This window comes from Bos mutus, chromosome 3 (assembly GCF_027580195.1).
Source record: "Bos mutus isolate GX-2022 chromosome 3, NWIPB_WYAK_1.1, whole genome shotgun sequence".
Taxonomy (NCBI): Eukaryota; Metazoa; Chordata; class Mammalia; order Artiodactyla; family Bovidae; genus Bos; species Bos mutus.
This window is the reverse complement of record NC_091619.1, coordinates 2,564,645-2,584,069: the sequence shown is the minus strand read 5'-3', so window position 1 is coordinate 2,584,069 and position 19,425 is coordinate 2,564,645. Positions and strand designations below refer to the sequence as shown.

General features: G+C 39.4%; 1 protein-coding gene across 1 annotated transcript; it reads right to left on the bottom strand.

Annotated features, from left to right (window-relative positions):
* Nucleotides 1-9,443: 9,443 nt before the first annotated feature.
* LOC102271483 (olfactory receptor 10J1) lies at nt 9,444-10,373 on the bottom strand. The gene has a single exon (XM_005907817.3). The coding sequence runs from the start codon at nt 10,371-10,373 to the stop codon at nt 9,444-9,446; it is 930 nt and encodes a 309-aa protein (XP_005907879.2).
* Nucleotides 10,374-19,425: the final 9,052 nt, after the last annotated feature.

Genomic DNA, 19,425 nt, shown 5'->3' with positions numbered 1-19,425 from the left:
CATCCTAGCACTCCTGGTCTAAACTCAACTTGGACATGCTGAGTTTCTTCAAACTGTGGATTCCTTTTGTTAAGATTTTATTTAGAATATTTGCTCTTATCTGTCAGCAATGTTGGTGTTTAATTTTGTGTTTTTCACTGCCTGTTTCTGGTTTGATACAAAGTTTTTGAAGCTAGTGGTTTCATGATTTGAGTTTGGAAGATTCTCCTCTTTTTTTTAATTAAACTTGAAAGAATCTGCATATTTTCTTTTTTTTTCTTTTTATTTATTTTATTTTTTAGCTTTACAATATTGTACTGGTTTTGCCATATATCAACATGAATCCACCACAGGTATACACGTGTTCCCCATCCTGAACCCTCCTCCCTCCTCCCTCCCCATACCATCCCTCTGGGTCGTCCCAGTGCACCAGCCCCAAGCATCCAGTATCGTGCATTGAACCTGGACTGGCGACTCATTTCATATATATTATACATGTTTCAATGCCATTCTCCCATAAATGTTTGGTCTCATGTCTTTCTCTTCAACAGGAGTAGAAGGTGTATTGTGATTAAATTTTTGTTTTTGACTGTTGGCCTGTTTATTTTTCTGATTATTCTCAGGCCAAGGTTAATTTATATTGAATTTAGAAAGATGGTAACGATAACCCTGTATACGAGACAGCAAAAGAGACACTGACGTATAGAACAGTCTTATGGACTCTGTGGGAGAGGGAGAGGGTGGGAAGATATGGGAGAATGGCATTGAAACATGTAAAATATCATGTATGAAACGAGATGCCAGTCCAGGTTCAATGTACGATACTGGATGCTTGGGGCTGGTGCACTGGGACGACCCAGAGGGATGGTGTGGGGAGGGAGGAAGGAGGGGGGTTCAGGATGGGGAACACATGTATACCTGTGGTGGATTCATTTTGATATTTGGCAAAACTAATACAATTATGTAAAGTTTAAAAATAAAATAAAATTAATTAAAAAAAATTATGTATTTAGACTATGTTTTAAAAAAATTATTTATCTAAAGTTTTTCCTGCAATTATCTTAGTTTTAAAATTTTTATTTGTATCCCTAGTTATATATATATAGGTCTTTATTTGTGGTTTTACTTAGGTAGTTCTTATATCATTTGCTCCTTATTATATACACCTAAACTTTTATTTTCAAGACCTAATTTATTTTTCTTATTTTTATTATAGTTGATTTATAGTATTACATTAGTATCAAGTGTGCACAAAGTAGTAATTCAGTATGTGAATCACTGTATTGATTTATCTTCAATACTCATATATTATCCTCTTATTTCACTCCTGTTTGTCTTCTTGTTCTGTTATTGAAGACATTCCATCAAATTTCTCTTGCCACTCTCATATTTAATTTTTTATTTCAGCTAATATATTTTTAATTCTGAAATCTGTTTTTGCTTCTCAGAATATACCTTTTATACAGCACTGCTTTTGTTTCTCTGATAAAGTATTTTGTTGTGTCCTTCTGAAAATGTTCAGTAAGTATCTTTGGAAAGATCTTAATATATTCCCTGCACTGTATCTGATTCTTATTCTTTTGTTGTCTGTTTATTGTGCCGATGTCTCTTTCCATGTTAGTGGTTTTACTCAAATACTTGGTGATCCTTTCAGTCAATTATGACTATGATTGAAATTTGTTTTTGTTGTTGTTGCTCAGTCACTAAGTCATGTCTGACTCTTTGCAACCCCATGGATCCCTGTCCTTCACTGTCTCCCAGAAAGTAAAAGTGAAAGTTGCTCAGTTGTGTCTGACCTTTGCAACCCCATGGACTGTACAGTCTGTGGAATTCTCCAGGCCAGAATAATGGAGTGGTTAGTGGTTCCCTTCTCTAGTGAATCTTCCCAACCCAGGGATGGAACCCACGTCTCCTACATTGCACATGGATTCTTTACTAGCTGAGCCACAGGGAAGCCCAAGAATGTTAGAGTGGGTAACCTATCCCTTCTCCAGCAGATCTTCCTGACTCAGGAATCCAACCGGGTCTGTCTTCCAGAGTTTGCTTAAATTCATGTCCATTAAGTTGGTGCTACTCTCTAACCATCTCATCCTCCGCTGCCTCCTTTTCCTTTTGCCTTCACTCTTTCCCAGCATCAGGGTCTTTTCCAGTGAGTTGGCTCTTCATGTCAGGTGGCCAAAGTATTGAATTGACATTGTATGCTTGACATACTAATAAGCTTTTTAGAAACCTTGTAGTATGTATGTGTGGTGGGATGAGATAGATTGGGTGGTGGGCTTTACTTAGTAGGGTGATAAAGCTGGGTAATATGGTAAAGCTGGCTTTATTAGGGTAAGCTTATTTTTCCAACATAGAACATTGACTTGTCCATATCTAAGTCTTTGTTCTTGAAATGCTGAGTTCCCCAAGGGAAAATCCTTCAGTTTTGAGGTGGGGAGCTCTAAGACTTATTGTCAATATCCTGTGAGGTGTGCTGATACTCTTTTACCTTTCCTTCACTTAAAAAAAAAAAAAAAATTATTATTATAGCACACTCCAACCCTACCTCATCTCTTTAACTCTCTCCAGGAGGCAATCCTTTAGCCTTCTGCTCAGGTGGAGGAAAGGTTCTAATTGTGTGATGTCTGTTAAAATTTTTCAAGCACCTCTATTTTGTTAGATTGATCATTCACTCTTAGGTTCACAAGTACTTACTACCCATTTTCCTGAATATGTCTGGCATTCTGATTGATAAATTGACGTTTAGGTTGTTCTCTCTGCCTCAGGCATCTCCTGCGCATTCAATAATACATCAGCATTCTCCTGTGTGCTAAGTTACATAGAAATCAATAACAACTTACTAAACTGCTTTCCAGATTTCAAAATTTTGTCACAGACATTCTTTTGCATTCGTCTCCTATTTCCTTTTGCTATGGAAGTGAGGCTATTCTTAAATGTAGTAGGGTTTTAGGAAAAAGTCAGAAATAATGCAATGTAAAATCTGTGTTTTGTCAGAATTCTCTCTACTCTGAACTCACATCTAACAGAATTTCTATAAATTTTATTTATTTGTTTTAAATTGTGGTTAGGATTAGCTGGTATGTTTAGCTTCATATTGAGCAGGAGAAGCGAGTTTAATTTTCTTAATTTATTTTATAAAAATGTTACTGCTTTTTTGCTCAACACTTCTAATATCTAGTTGTTTCTGCCTGTATTTATGTTTGCTTTTATTTCCCTAGTATTTGTTATTGCTAGACTCTGTGTCATTAGCCATGCCTCTTACTCCAAGTATTGCTCTTGTCTGGAAATCACCAATGCTGTTCTCCTATTGCCTACCTGGGAGCAAGAACTGTGGGGGAGGGCTCCTTCTCCTGGGCTAATACACCCTGTTACTTTGTCTTGGCATTTATCATTATCTTATTTTCCTCCACCTCTGAGTATGAAGCAACGTTTGTGCCACTCCTAAGTTTCAAGCCTAGATTTTCCTTTTGATTCCTACATACTTCTAAGATACCTTATCAACCCAATTGCATTTGTTGGAAGTCTCTTTTTCATGCCTCACAGTTGCTCAACATGGCTCATAGTCTCTAGTCCACTAGAGACTATGGACTAGATAAAAAATATTCCATTTTTTAAAGCACTGGCTATATAATCCTAATTTTAAACTTTTTTCTTTCCCTTCTCGGATTTGGTTTCAGGGTTGGGTTGGCAAGTGTGGAGAAGAGAAATGTTGTAGGTACTCATTTTATTATTGTTGCTGTTCAGTTGCTAAGTTGTGCCTGACTGTGACCCCATGGACTGCAGCGCTCCAGGCTTCCCTGTCCTTCACTGTCCCTGGCGTTTGCACCAGGCTACAGTGAACATGAAAAAAACATGTTCTTCTGTATAAAAAAACAAAGTTTCTTCTGTATAATTTTCTGAAATGTTTTTCAAAGAATCAGTATTTGCTTTTATAATCAGAAAAATGCCAATTCACATACTACTATTTTAGAATAAAAGAATAAAAAAGAAAAATAAGGGACTTTCTTCTCAGATACTTCTCAGATACTTTCTTCTCAGATATTTCAACCAGTTTGGAGCATTACTCACTCATGCATGCAGCATTCCTTATGGCATCCACATCTCCAATGTTTTTCCTCAGTTTAGTGGGTCACACCAGGAATAACTCAGAGTTCTACTTTGCTTTTGGTATTTAGTCAAAACCTGCTGCTGAATTGCTACTTTGGTTTTCAATCTCTACAAAGTTGATGGCTCAAAATCATGTATGCTATATTTTGACATCTCTGAATTTGTAGGTTAACAATGATGATGCAACAGCATAGGTTATTATTATTATCTCTAGTCAGTCTAACATCAGTACTCTGAATAAAGCAAGAGTACTGTTTGTATATTTATGCATTCAAATATACATATGTTTGAATTACATTTATGTTTTCAAATGCAGTGAATCATTCTGTGAATTACACTGAAATAGCTTTATATGCTTTACATGTTAAAATTCTATTAAGTGAAGAATATATTTTATTATTAGAAAAGTAAAATGCAAGAATAAATAATGATAATTGTGAGAGTTGTTCATTTTCTGGACAAATTTAAGAGTTTTAAGTAGTTAAATAAATAGGAAAATAATGCTTCATATAAATATTGAAATTTGTTAGTTATTAGATAGTTTTAGAAAGAACATTATATACTTATAAAGCCAAAGTTTAAATGTACAAAAAAGAATAGTGGAAATTGACTATCAGAATTCTAATATTTGTAAAATTATGTGGTGTTCTTTATTTATAATACTAAATAAAAACAACTTTTAAGCATGGTATTTTTAGCTTCTTAATTCCATTTAATCCATGAATCTTATCAAATTTTACACATGAGTTACAGCATGATTTCAAATTGTGTAGGACAATATACAGTATACATTATTTTAATACGTACCTAATAAAAATGGAGAAGGCAATGGCACCCTACCTCAGTACTCTTGCCTGGAAAAATCCCATGGATGGAGGAGCCTGGTAGGCTGAAGTCCATGGGGTCGCTAAGAGTCGGACACGACTGAACGACTTCACTTTCACTTTTTCACTTTCATGCATTGGAGAAGGAAATGGCAACCCACTCCAGTGTTCTTGCCTGGAGAATCTCAGGGGCAGGAGAGCCTGGTGGGCTGAGGTCTATGGGGTCACACAGAGTCGGACACGACTGAAGTGACTTAGCAGTAGCAGTAGCAGCAGCAGCAATAAAGAATATGAAGAAAAGAAAGTGTTAGAGAAAAATGAGATGTTACTCTCAAGATATTTTGCCCCTCTACAAATCAGTTTCTTACTTGAAAAGTGAGCATCTACCGAGTACCACAAGTGTGTGTTTTAGTGACTGCTAGACAGAGTCGGACACAAATGAAGTGACTTAGCAGCAGCAGCAGCAGACCCACTCCGTACTCTTGCCTGGAAAATCCCATGGACGGAGGAACCTAGTAGGCTGCAGTCCATGGGGTCGCTAAGAGTCGGGCACGACTGAGCAACTTCACTTTCACTTTTCACTTTCCACTTTCATGCTTTGGAGAAGGAAATGGCAAGCCACTCCACTGTTCTTGCCTGGAGGATCCCAGGGACAGAGGAGCCTGGTGGGCTGCTGTCTATGGGGTCGCACAGAGTCAGACATGACTGAAGTGACTTAGCAGCAGCAGCAGCAGAGTAATCTAGCAGCTACGATGAAGACTAAATGTCCTTTCTCTGAAGTGTCAAGTGTTTAAATATGATTACCAAATGTTTAATAATAAAATTTCAATGTTATTAAGTTTTCAAATAGCATTTTAATTTTATTTCACTATCCCAGATACACAATCTAATGATGTTAGGCTGAGGCACTGGCTTCAGTTGAATATTTTAACTTTCAATTATTGAGTATTTGGTCAAAATACATTGTAGATGCTCCTCTCTCCACTAATATTACTTAAATAAAATGAAATAGGATGGATCAAGCTAGAATGAAAACATCAGAATGCACTGCCTGTAGTAAGGGTAAGTATTATTTGTCAATGTTTCATTTGTATGTGAATACACACAGACACAGAGAAGATGTGTACGTGCATACTGGCTTATGTTACAATATGCATTTCCTATTGGGAGTCATCATGGATCATGGTAAAGAGTTTGAATTTCACTGAATGAAGAGGGAAAGTTTTTGATGTAGAGCAAGATAGGCATTAAATTGCTAATGAAAGATAGTAATACAGAGTTTAGAAGGGTTTTTTTTTTTTTTTATGAGACCTGCACATTTAAGGAAGAATACAACAGTATTAGAACTTAAATAGAAGTGGGAGGAAGGTAGAAGTCCAAAAATTAATTAGTGAAATAATATAAAATGGCCTGGAAAAATTGGAAAGGTAAGAATATAGGGATAATGTTAGCCAATAATAATAGGGATAATGATGTATTATATTAACTTCCTATGGTTACCACAACAATTCCACTTTGTTAATTCTACTCTAGTTGATTTTTTCAATAGCCTAATGGGAAAGATGGTTGACATTGATAACCTCCTATCATAGATAAGGAAAGATTTCCTTACTACCTTAGGAATACATAGTTGGGAATTATACATAGTTGGGAAAGTTATACATAGTTGGGAAAGTTAAGGTGTGTCTTAAATTCAAGTCTCAAGATTTTGTGTTCTTCCCAACAAAGGAGACCAGTTGAGAAATGAAGGGTGGAGCCCATATGTCTGGGGAAACTAAGTACAGCAATCACTTACTGTACTCATGAGCTCTCTGAAGCGCTGTACCAGGCTAAATGACTGGGATGTGTCTGGAAGGTGAATCATCCAGAAGCAGAATTCCCCTCATTATTCTCCAGGATGTCTAAGGAAAGAGAATCGACCCTGAACCAGGACTAGGGATTAAATTGATAGCATGCAGACAGAAAGGCAGAATCATAAATATCTGTGGTTTGTACACAGTACTATATTTAAAATGGATAACTGACAAGAAGCTACTGTATAGCACATGGAACTCTGCTCATTGTTATGTGGCAGCCTGGATGGGAGGGGAGTTTGGAGGAGAATGGATACATGTATGTTTATGGCTGAGTCCCTTCACTGTTTACCTGAAACTATCACAACATTGTTAATTGACTATATTCCAATACAAAATAAAAAGTTAAAGAAAAAAAATCTCTGTAGCAGTATCCTCCTCAGATGGATGACACTGAACTCTCTGATATAATTAGAAGTTTACAGAGATTATATTGCTTTTCTTACTCCAATAATAAAGAGAATATTTGTCCCTGATTTGTCATTTACAAAGGATTTTCACACTTACTGTCTCATATGTTTGTCAGGAGAAACTGACATGTTTTGTAGATGAAACATCTACAAAATGTTATTTGTTTTATCTACATGTTTTGCAGAGAAAACTTAGGCTTAGAGAAGCTAAATAAAGATTCAAGTATATGAGGTGAATAAAAAGTAAAGCCAGGACTCAGAATGCAGTCTTTTTCTTACAGTGCTTATGTTACAATGAATACACTTTGCCCTGCTGGCCTCCAAGCACTACTTGCTACTATTTTCAGTAGCTAACTTTGCAGATACAGATTATTATTAGTAAACTTGAATGGACAGAGCAACATTTTTGAAGCTACAGTCTAAAATTGAAAAGTATTTACTGAGTGAGAGAGGCCATTAACAAACAGTGGGTAACCTTATTTTTGGGTTCTCTTGGATTCCACCATGCTGCTGCTGCTGCTGCTAAGTTGCTTCAGTCATGTCCGACTCTGTGCGACCCCATAGACGGCAGCCCACCAGGTTCCCCCATCCCTGGGATTCTCCAGGCAAGAACACTGGAGTGGGTTGCCGTTTCCTTCTCCAATGCATGAAAGTGAAAAGTGAAAGTCAAGTCGCTCAGTCGTATTTGACTCTTAGCGACCCCATGGACTGCAGCCTACCAGGCTCCTCTGTCCATGGGATTTTCCAGGCAAGAGTATTGAAGTGGGTCGCCATTGCCTTCTCCAGGATTCCACCATAAATTTTGAAAAATGCTCAGATGTGGGTAAGATTGAACCACAATGGGCTATTTATGAAATTATAATATTTGAACATAGTCCTAATTTTTGAGATTATTAATAACATGAAGGAGAACACAGCCTCTGAAAATGCCACTGCTTGGTACAACTCAAACATTAAACTGTCCAGCTAATGAAGACTTCATCTGGTTATGACATCACTCATTCATTTCAAGCTTTCATTTCTAAAGACATTATAGGAAATGCTTGCTCTATAATAATGTATGTGCGAGTTTGGAGGTAGGAGAGTGAGGGGGTGATTTCTTCATTAGAAAGTTCATGAAAGGGACATCCTTTTAGTTTGGTGTTTTGAAAGGAGTACACTTTGGTTGAATAGGCACTAAGGGTGGCAGTAAGGGATTTCCATGAAGTGACAGTAAGCTGTAGAAACACACTCGAATATGAAATAGAAAGAGAGAAGTCACAAGACACTAGGTGTTCTTCGTGGAACTGGATGACAGGCTCGTGCAGGGGCACTGGAAGTGAAGGTTACTAGTGAAAGATGGCATATTAATGCAGATCCTGGGGGTCTGAAACGATAGGGTTGATGGTTTAAATCTTTTTCTTTTACCATACGACACTTTCCTTACATCCACTTCTTTCCAGTCCTCTCACCTGACTAATCCTTTCTGTATATTCTCTCTTGTCCTCCCATTCCCTATCCACTTTTACCCATTCTGCAAGCATCTCCAAAGGCAATACTATTTTTTTTTAACTGAGTGAACTATTTACACATGTTATCACCAACAATCCTTGTGCATTCTTGAAATATAAATGCCAATATGATTACTTGGTGCTACTTCTTTAATTAAATTATCAAGGAATTTTAATCATTTTCCAAAAATATTTCTCTTACATATTCCTGAAAACTTAAGTTCCAGGTTGGCCATATACATGAAAAAGATCTAGACTTCAGGAGTTGGTAAATTATATAGATGTTTATTATCACTGACGGCTATTTATTTATGGTGTTTAAGATGCAAGGAACTTGAATTGTCCACAAAACAATGACTTCAATTGGATGTTAAGCCTTTGTAACTCTAAATGGATAAAAGGGAGCTTCATGTCGAAAAAGAGTGTTATAGAATGTATTTAAAGGTTTAGTACTGCCTTAAAGCAGCCTCCCCTCATTAATCCTTTCTACTATCTTGATCTCATTCTGTCCTAGGTTATGCATACAATCCGTGTACTTCCCCATATCAAGTTATTACTCTTATATTGATCCTCCATACCATCTATGCTGTCTTGTCAGGGGCAGGCTTGCTTGTACTTTGGAGCCCCTTTCTCCAGGGCCTGGATTTATAATCCTTTTATCTCTTCTACCCAACCACTGCATGGTAGGCTCCAGAATTTTCACTCTAGGTGCTGTTCACTGCTTTACTTTCTCTTCCCTATAGAATCTTCCAAGACCCTCTTTGTAACAGGCCCATCTTATCAGGAAAGCTTCCTGCCAATGGCCCGGAGCAGAGCATCCTTGGCCTCTTTGTTCCTCAGGGTGTACACCACAGGGTTCAGTAGTGGGGTGACCACAGTGTAGGTCACTGAGATCAGCTGATCCTCATCCTTGCTGTTCTCTGACTTGGGCTTGAGGTAGGCAATGGAGGCACAGCCATAGTGGACAATGACCACAGTGAGATGGGAGGCGCAGGTGGCAAAGGCCTTCTTCCGACCTTCAGCTGAGGCAATTTTAAGGATGGTGGAGATGATGAGGATATAGGAAATGAAAACCAATCCCATGGGAACCAGGATCACCAGGACACTGATGATCAAAGTCAGGATCTCATTGACAGTCGTGTCAATGCAGGAGAGCTTCATCACAGGCCAGATGTCACAGAAGAAGTGGGCCACCTTTGTGGCACAGAAGGGTAACCTGAATACAGATGTCACCTGTGTCATGGCCACAATCAGCCCGATGCTGCAGGCCCCCCACACCAGCTGGATGCACACCCTCCTGTTCATGATAACTGTGTACCTCAAGGGGTGGCAAATGGCCACATAGCGGTCGTAGCCCATCGCAGTGAGCAGGAAGCAGTTGTTGATGGCCAAAGTGATGAAGAAGAACATCTGAGCGGCACAACCTGCCAAAGAAATGGACTGACTCAGGCCTACAAGGTTGCAGAGCATCTTGGGTATAATGATGACTGTGTACACAGTCTCGGAAGCTGACAGCATGCCGAGGAAGAAATACATGGGGGTGTGGAGGCGACGGTCAAGGCTGATGATGGCCACAGTGATGATATTGCCTGCCAGGGTTAACATGTACAGTGCAAAAAACACGATAAAGAGGGTGAACTGGTGCTCACAGAAGCTGGAGAAACCCTGAAGAGTAAACTCACTCACCAGAGTGTGATTCTTTTTCTTCATTAAGTCATTAAGTCATAGTTGGTTGATTTCTAAGAGTAGACTGGGCAGATTCTTTTGGTCAAAAACTCATTTTTGGGAATAAACAAAGAAGAAATGTTCTTTACTCACTAAAGTGTGTGGCTTTTAGAGTCAAATGGTTTAGACTCATATCCTACTTCTATCATACACTAACTTATCTTGGGCAAAGAATTAATGTATCTAAGACCAATTTCCTTACCTTTATATTAATACAGTGGTGATAACAATATCACAGAACTGTTGGTAGAAACATTTTAAACTAAGTATCATACTTAGAATTTGAACAATTATTGAATCCATTCAAGTTCAACGGTGTCAGGCAGAGCTCTAGGCTTCATGTATGCTCCATGTCCGACTCTTTGTGACCCGTAGACTATAGCCCAACAGGCTCCTCTGTGCATGGAATTTCCCAAGCAAGAATACCAGAGCCGGTTGCCACTTCCTTCTGTAGGAGATCTTCCTGACCCAGGGATCGAATCCACAGCTCTTGCACTGGTGGTCGGATTCTTTGGGGCTTCCCTACTGACTCAGATGGTAAAGAATTTGCCTGCAATGCGGGACACCCAGGTTCTATCCTTGGGAATCCCCTGGAGAAGGGAATGGCAACCCACTCCAGTATTCTTGCTTACAGAATCCCATGGACAGAGGATCCTCGAAGGCTCCAGTCCATGGGGGTCACAAAGAGTTGGACATGACTGAGTGATTAACACTGGGAACACTGGTGCCACCTGGGAAGCCCCTCTAGGCTCTGTAGATACCTCCTAATTCCTAAGTGTCTAGGGTTTAAGACAGAGGTCGTGTCACTATGGTTTACACACTGCCTTTTCATTTCAGTCTTTCAACTCCGAGTACTATTCCTCTCAGCTTTGGTCCTACACTACTCTTCCCTAGACACTGCTCAGTTTTCAAAGCTACACAAAGCTCATGACCTCTGTAAAATCCTTTCTCTTTCTCTCTTCCCTCCCTCTCTCCCTCTCCCCAGATCCATGTCCTTGTACATGTAGGACATGTGTATACTGGTTCTTCTGTGTTGAAAGAACTATAGTGCCTATGTGATTACACAACATGTTCACAAGCATTATTTAATTTCATCACCATCCAGTGGAGCAGGGAGGGCAAGAATTATTGTGTCTTTTCAGAAGGAGAGACTGAGGATCAGCTGTACTCAGGAAATTGTCTGTGGACACACAGATGTCAAAGGATGAAAATCAATATTTGAATACACATCTTGTGATCCTGTGTCCATTGTTCCTTCTACTACAAAATTGTATCACAGAACTTGCCCCCATCATGGCTGCATTATACAGTCTTTGAGAGTAGGGTCCATGTATTCCAACTCTGTGTTGCTAGTGTGTCCACTGCAATGTAGGGCACAAGTGTTCGCTGGTGGAATCATTACAGGTCACTGGTCCATCAAACAAATGGCCTCTTAGGAAACAGAGTGCTAGGCTACCATAGTGAGGTCTTCTTCAAAGAAGAGGAGTATTCAGTGTTTATAACCCCTGTCTCCTTGTTCTTCTGTCTATGCCCATGAGAGCAACAAACGACTAATGAACTAGGCGAAATTTTGACACTGGAATTATAACTAGAAGGAAGCCTGACTCTGTGAACATCTAAATGGAAAATGGACTGGTAGTGAAACTTCTCTAGTAGTTTTACCTTATTACTAAACTACATGTAATTATGTAACAGGTTAGCTATAAAAACAAATTTAATAATAGAAAGCATGGAGTTGCTGAAAAAGTGCATTTTGCTGGAAGTAAAGTAAATTAACAACACACAAAATGACTTACTATTGGGTAAATTTCAACATCAAGCTTCTTTAAAGCTTTTAAGATTAATCTATTCCTCAGAAATATACCATTTTAAATAAAGGAAATCTACAAAATGGTATTTTTAAGGGGTTGCTGCACAGTTACGTGTCGGCTCTTCAGTGCATCATATGAAAGGACACAGTATGAAGTTGAAAACAGAACAATTTTTTTGTTAGATATCAGGGACCGTTTCATAAAATGGAAAGTTGTTTGGCCTTGATGTGTATATTGTGGTAGGTAACTGTAAATCTACTCTATGAGGCTTTATAAAAAGTGTCTATGTGGATTATGATTTGTCTGAAGACAAGACATAGACAAGGAAACATAACTGCTAAATGGCAGAGTCACACATTACCGTATTAGTCAGTTCAGTTCAGTTCAGTTTAGTCACTCATTTGTGTCTGACTCTTTGCGACCCCAAGCATCACAGCATGCCAGGCCTCCCTGTCCATCACCAGCTCCCGGAGTTCACTCAGACTCATGTCCATCGAGTCAGTGATGCCATCCAGCCATCTCATCTTCTGTTGTCCCCTTCTCCTCCTGTCCTCAATCCCTCCCAGCATCAAAGTCTTTTCCAATGAGTCAACTCTTCACATGAGGTGGCCAAAGTACTGGAGTTTCAGCTTAAGTATCATTCCTTCCAAAGAAATCCCAGGGCTGATCTTCTTCAGAATGGACTAGTTGGATCTCCTTGCAGTCCAAGGGACTCTCAAGAGTCTTCTCCAACACCACAGTTCAAAAGCATCAATTCTTTGGCACTCAGCTTTCTTCACAGTCCAACTCTCACATCCATACATGACCACAGGAAAAACCATAGCCTTGACTAGATGGACCTTTGTTGGCAAAGTAATATCTCTACTTTTCAATATGCTTTCTAGGTTGGTTATAACTTTTCTTCCAAGGAGTAAGCGTCGTTTAATTTCATGGCTGCAGTCACCATCTGCAGTGATTTTGGAGCCCCCCAAAATAAAGTCTGACACTGTTTCTACTGTTTCCCCATCTATTTCCCATGAAGTGATGGGACCAGATGCCATGATCTTCGTTTTCTGAATGTTGAGCTTTAAGCCAACTTTTGCACTCCCCTCTTTCACTTTCATCAAGAGGCTTTTTAGTTCCTCTTCACTTTCTGCCATAAGTCATGATTCCTTAGGATTAGCAGATGATCTTTCAAAGTGGTAAATTAAGGATAAAGAAAAACAAAAATTCATACACACCTGGACCTTTTCCAGCTTAATATAATTTCACCTTTTAACATCAATAAAACCCTTGGTGGTTGAGTTGCTGTATGACTCTTGTGATCCCATGGACTGTAGCTTACCAGGCTCCTCTGTTCATGGGATTCTCCAGGCAAGAATACTGGAGTGGGTTGCCATTTCCTTCCTGAGGGAATCTTCCCAACCCAGAAATCAAACACAGGTCTTCTACACTGCAGGCAGATTCTTTACCAACTAAGCTTCAAGGGAAGCCTTCAATAAAATTCTTACATCTATTTTATTCCTCAGTGGCTCCCTCTGTAAATCCCTGATGTCTTTTCCAAAATCTAACTTACTTTTCTTCCTGCAAATTTGTGGCTCAACAGAAAAATGGAGGGGGAAATCAAAGATATGGCCCATTGGTCACAAGTATTCACAAATCAAGGTTGTGAGGTAAAGGTACCTAAATGCAGTCCTTCCACCTGTTTTAGAGCTCTTCCAGGGATGGTGGTAGAAGGAAATTTACTGGGATACTAGATATTTTCTCCAGCTGAAGGAGGAGCTTTTGACACCCAAGAAAGGCTCTTTGGGGCTCATGTCTCAAGGTTTCTGGATATAAGTCCCTGGGCACCCTCGAGAGTCAACTTGGGGCTAGAAGGAAGCAGACAATGGGTGCCCAGGGGCCTTGTTAGGTAGAGGGCTCATTTACTAGATTTTATGGGCTTTTGCTTTGGGAGTCTCATGGCATTTTGCACTGCAAGTAGAAACAGCAGTGGCTTATCTGTCAGGTTTTATTTTTTAAATAAATATTCTATTTTTATATAGTTGGGCCTTGGAAAACCATGGTTACAAAGCCCAAATGAGCTCTAGCAAAGAGCGAAAAGCCTCCGTCTTAGATTCCAGGAAACTATACAGCTCTCCCTGTAGTCTCCTCGGTTATCAGAAGCTGGGTGTTGTTGTTTTTTCCCTTCCTCTTCTTTTCTGGAACTGAAGCCATCAATCTGGCTATTGTTTTTGTCCTATTGTGGGGCTTTAGAAATGGGAGACCAAAACTCAATAGACATTAGAGACTTCTCTAAAGGCCAGGAGAAGACAATGACACCCCACTCCAGTACTCTTGCCTGGAAAATCCCATGCACGGAGGATCCTGGTAGGCTGCAGACCATGGGGTCGCGAAGAGTCAGACATGACTGAGCGACTTCACTTTCACTTTTCCCTTTCATGCATTGGAGAAGGAAATGGCAACCCACTCCAGTGTTCTTGCCTGGAGAATCCCAGGGACGGGGGAGCCTGGTGGCCACCGTCTATGGGGTCGCATAGAGTTGGACACGACTGAAGCGACTTAGCAGCAGCAGCAGCAAAGGCCAGGAGACCACTGTGCATGTCTAAAGAAATCTGAGCCAAGATTTCACCCCATGGGGTTGTCCAAGAAAATGGATAAATACACAGGACTTCACAAGCCCAGCCTGGAGTAACCTCCACACTAATTTCCCTAGCCCAATCCCAGGCATTTTTCTCCCTCTTTGCTTTTTTGTTTGTTTAGTGGCTAAGTCGTGTCTGACACTTGCGATCCTCAAGTCACAAGTCTAGTCTGTAACTCACCAGGCTCCTCTGTTCATGGGATTTACCAGGCAAGAATACTGGAGTAGGTTGGCATTTCCTTCTCCAGAGGATCTTCCCAACCCAGGGATTGAAACTGCATCTTCTGCATTGGCAAGCAGATTCTTTACCCCCAAGCCATCATGGAAACACTTTTCTCTCCCTAATAGCATATTATTCTCCCCATTTCCATCTTTTCTGTTGGTAAAAGACAAACCAATGCATATTAAAAATTTTAAGTGTTTATTTGAGCAAAGTTCTATTCAAATTAGATAGTGCCAAACCAAAAGTAGTTAGGGATACTCCATTGCCAGGAACTTGGGGAGAAACTTCTATAAAGAAAAGGTAGATTCATCCACCTCATTAGAACTGACTCAAATGTGTTCCTTTTCATAACTGAGTAAAATTCCACTTTCATGTCCTAGCTATAACAAAGCAACCAAGATGTCCATTGGCAGATGAATGGATTAAGGAAGTTGTGGTATGTATACACAGTGGAATATTACTCAGTTATGAAAAGGAGCACATTTGAGTCAGTTCTAATGAGGTGGATGAATCTACCTTTTCTTTGTAGAAATTTCTCCCCAAGTTCCTGGCAATGGAGTATCCCTAACTATTTTTGGTTTGGCACTATCTAATTTGAATAGAACTTTGCTCAAATAAACACTTAAAATTTTTAATATGCAGGCAATGGCATCACACTCTAGTACTCTTGCCTGGTAAATCTCATGGACAGAGGAGCCTGGTAGGCTGCAGTTCATGGATCATGAAGAGTCTGACAGGACTGAGTGACTTCACTTTCACTTTTCACTTTTGTGCACTGGAGAAGGAAATGGCAACCCACTCCAGTGTTCTTGCCTGGAGAATCCCAGGGACGGGGGAGCCTGGTGGCTGCCATCTATGGGGTTGCACAGAGTCGGACACGACTGAAGCATCTTAGCATCTTAGCAATGGGCATGGAGGTATATGTGTCTTTTTCAATTCTGATTTCCTCAGGAAATATGCCCAGTAGTGGGATTTCTGTGTTGTATGGTAGTTCTATTTCTAGTTTTTAAAGGAAACTCCATACTGTTTTCTATAGTGGTTATATCAGTTTGCATTCCCACCAACAGTGTAAGAGGGTTCCCTTTTCTCCTCAATTTCCCCAGCATTTATTGTTTGTAGAATTTTTGATGATGGCCATTCTGACCAGTGTGAGATACCTCATTGTGGTTTTGATTTGCATTTCTCTAATATTGAGTGATGTTGAGTATCTTTTCATGTGTCCATTAGCCATCTGTATGTCTTCTCTGGAGAAATGTCTGCTTAGGTCTTCTCCCCACTTTTTGATTGGGTTATTCATTTTTCTGGTATTAATCTACAAGAGCTGCTTGTATATTTTGGGAATTAATTCTTTGTCAGTTGTTTCATTTGCTATTGGATGAAACTTGAGCCTATTATACAGAGTATAGTCAGAAAGGGAAAGAGAAATAGTGTATATTAATGCATATATGGATATACCCGTTTGAATGCAGAGTTCCAAAGAATAGTAAGGAGAGATAAGAAAGCCTTCCTCAGTGATCAGTGCAAAGAAATAGAGGAAAGCAACAAAATAGGAAAGACTAGAGATCTCTTCAAGAAAATTAGAGATACCAAGGGAAATTTTCATGCAAAGATGGGCTCAATAAAGGACAGAAATGGTATGGACCTAACAAAAGCAGAAGATATTAAGAAGAGGTGGCAAGAATACACAGAAGAACTATACAAAAAAGATCTTCATGACCCAGATAATCACAATGGTGTGATCACTCACCTAGAGACAGACATCCTGGAATGTGAAGTCAAGTGGGCCTTAGAAAGCATCACTATGAACAAAGCTAATGGAGGTGATGAAATTCCAGTTGAGCTATTTCAAATCCTAAAAGATGATGCTGTGAAATTGCTGCATTCAATATGTCAGCAAATTTGGAAAACTCAGCAGTGGCCACAGGGCTGGAAAAGGTCACTTTTCATTCCAATCCCAAAGAAAGGCAATGCCAAAGAATGCTCAAACTACTGCACAACTGCACTAATTGTACACACTAGCAAAGTAATGCTCAAAATTCTCCAAGCCAGGCTTCAGCAATATGTGAGCCATGAACTTCCAGATGTTCAAGCTGGTTTTAGAAAAGGCAGAGGAACCAGAGATCAAATTGTCAACATCCGCTGGATCATGGAAAAAGCAAGAGAGTTCCAGAAAAACATCTATTTCTGCTTTATTGACTATGCCAAAGCCTTTGACTGTGTGGATTACAATAAACTGGAAAATTCTGAAAGTGATTGGAATACCAGACCACCTGACCTGCCTCTTGAGAAACCTGTATGCAAGTCAGGAAGCAATAGTTAGAACTGGACATGGAACAACAGACTGGTTCCAAATAAGGAAAGGAGTATGTCAAGGCTGTATATTGTCACCGTGCTTATTTAACTTATAAGCAGAGTACATCATGAGAAACACTGGGCTGGAGGAAGCACAAATTGGAATCAAGATTGCTGGGAGAAACATCAATAGCCTCAGATATGCAGATGACACCACCCTTATGGCAGAAAGTGAAGAAAAATTAAAGAGCCTCTTGACTAAAGTGAAAGAGGAGAGTGAAAAAGTTGGCTTAAAGCTCAACATTCAGAAAACTAAGATCATGGCATCTGGTCCCATCACTTCATGGCAAATAGATGGGGAAACAGTGTCTGACTGTGTTTTTTTGGGCTCCAAGATCACTGAATATCATGATTGCAGCCATGAAATTAAAAGATGCTTACGCCTTGGAAGGAAAGTTATAACCAACCTAGACAGCATATTAAAATGCAGAGACATTACTTTGTCCACAAAGGTCCATCTAGTTAAGGCTATGGTTTTTCCAGTAATCATGTATGGATGTGAGAGTTGGACTATAAGGAAAGCTGAGCTCAGAAGAATTGATGCTTTTGAACTGTGGTGTTGGAGAAGACTCTTGAGAGTCCCTCGGACTGCAAGGAGATCCAACCAGTCCATCCTAAAGGAGATCAGTCCTGGGTGTTCAATGGAAGGACTGATGTTGAAGCTGAAGCTCCAATATTTTGGCCACCTGATGCAGAAAGCTGACTCATTTGAAAAGACCCTGATGTTGGGAAAGATTGAAGGCAGGAGGAGAAGGGGATGACAGAGGATGAGATGGTTAGATGGCATCACCAACTCAGTGGACATGAGTTTGGGTAAATTCCATGAGTTGGTGATGGACAGGGAGGCCCAGCATGCTGTGGTTCACGGGGTCGTAAAGAGTTGGACATGACTGAGTGACTGAACTGAACTGAACTGAACTGAATGCATATATATGGAATCTAGAAATATGGTACTGACAATCCTATACGTAGGGCAGCAAAGGAGACACAGACATAAGGAACAAACTTCTGGACTCAGTGGCAGAAGGAGAGGATAGGATCATTTGAGAGAATAGCATTGAAATATATACATTATTATATGTAAAACAGATAACCAGTGGGCATTTGATGTAGATGCAGGCAACCCAAAGCTGGTGCTCTGTAACAACCTGGAGGGATAGGGCGGGGAGGGAAGTAGGAGGGGCATTCAGGATGCAGGGGACACATATGCCTATTCTGATTGATATGCCTATTCTGATTGATATGCCTATTCTGATTGATATGCCTTTGCTGATTCATATTGATGTATGACAAAAGCCACCACAGTACTGTGAAATAATTATCCTCCAATTAAAATAAATTATTAAAAAAAAAAAAAAAAACTTCTTGGGGGAAAAAAAAAGGCATGGAAGCAAAGTAAAAGTATTGACTGTAGCTTAAAATTTGGTTGGCTGTTTGTGATCAGTTGTCCTGAGGCTTTGACTTCATAACCTGGAGGCATTTATTTCCAGGGTTCGTTTGTTTACATTAAATTGCCCCGTCAGTCTAATGACCTCCTTGTTTGGTTAATTTAATAAAATGTACCCTTACCTATCTTATGGCCAGATCCTGACAACTCTCCACTAAGTTAATTTTTACACACATGGCAAAAAATGAAATGCCTGCCTTCATATCTGATAAACTTCAAAAATATCCCTTGTACTTGGTTTTGGTTTGTTTTTTTTTATCTTGGAGGAGATTATTTTATATTCCTTCTTCTCCTTCTCTACTGAATTTGTGGTAGCTTTTGCATTTAGAAAACTATAAACAGAAAAATTTATATAAAACATGAAGATACTTATAAAATTGGCTTTTATCCTTATCTGTTTCAGAGACATAAGAAGAGGAAATTCTAGCCAAATATGGATTTCTTAAAAAAAACTCAAAATTTTTTCATTAAATTATCATTAAAGAATTTAACATCTCAACTTCTTTTCCTGGCTGTTTGCTGCTGAGTGGTATCTTCATATCCATTATAGCCTTTAATGTTTTGGAGTTAAACTATGATTGGCT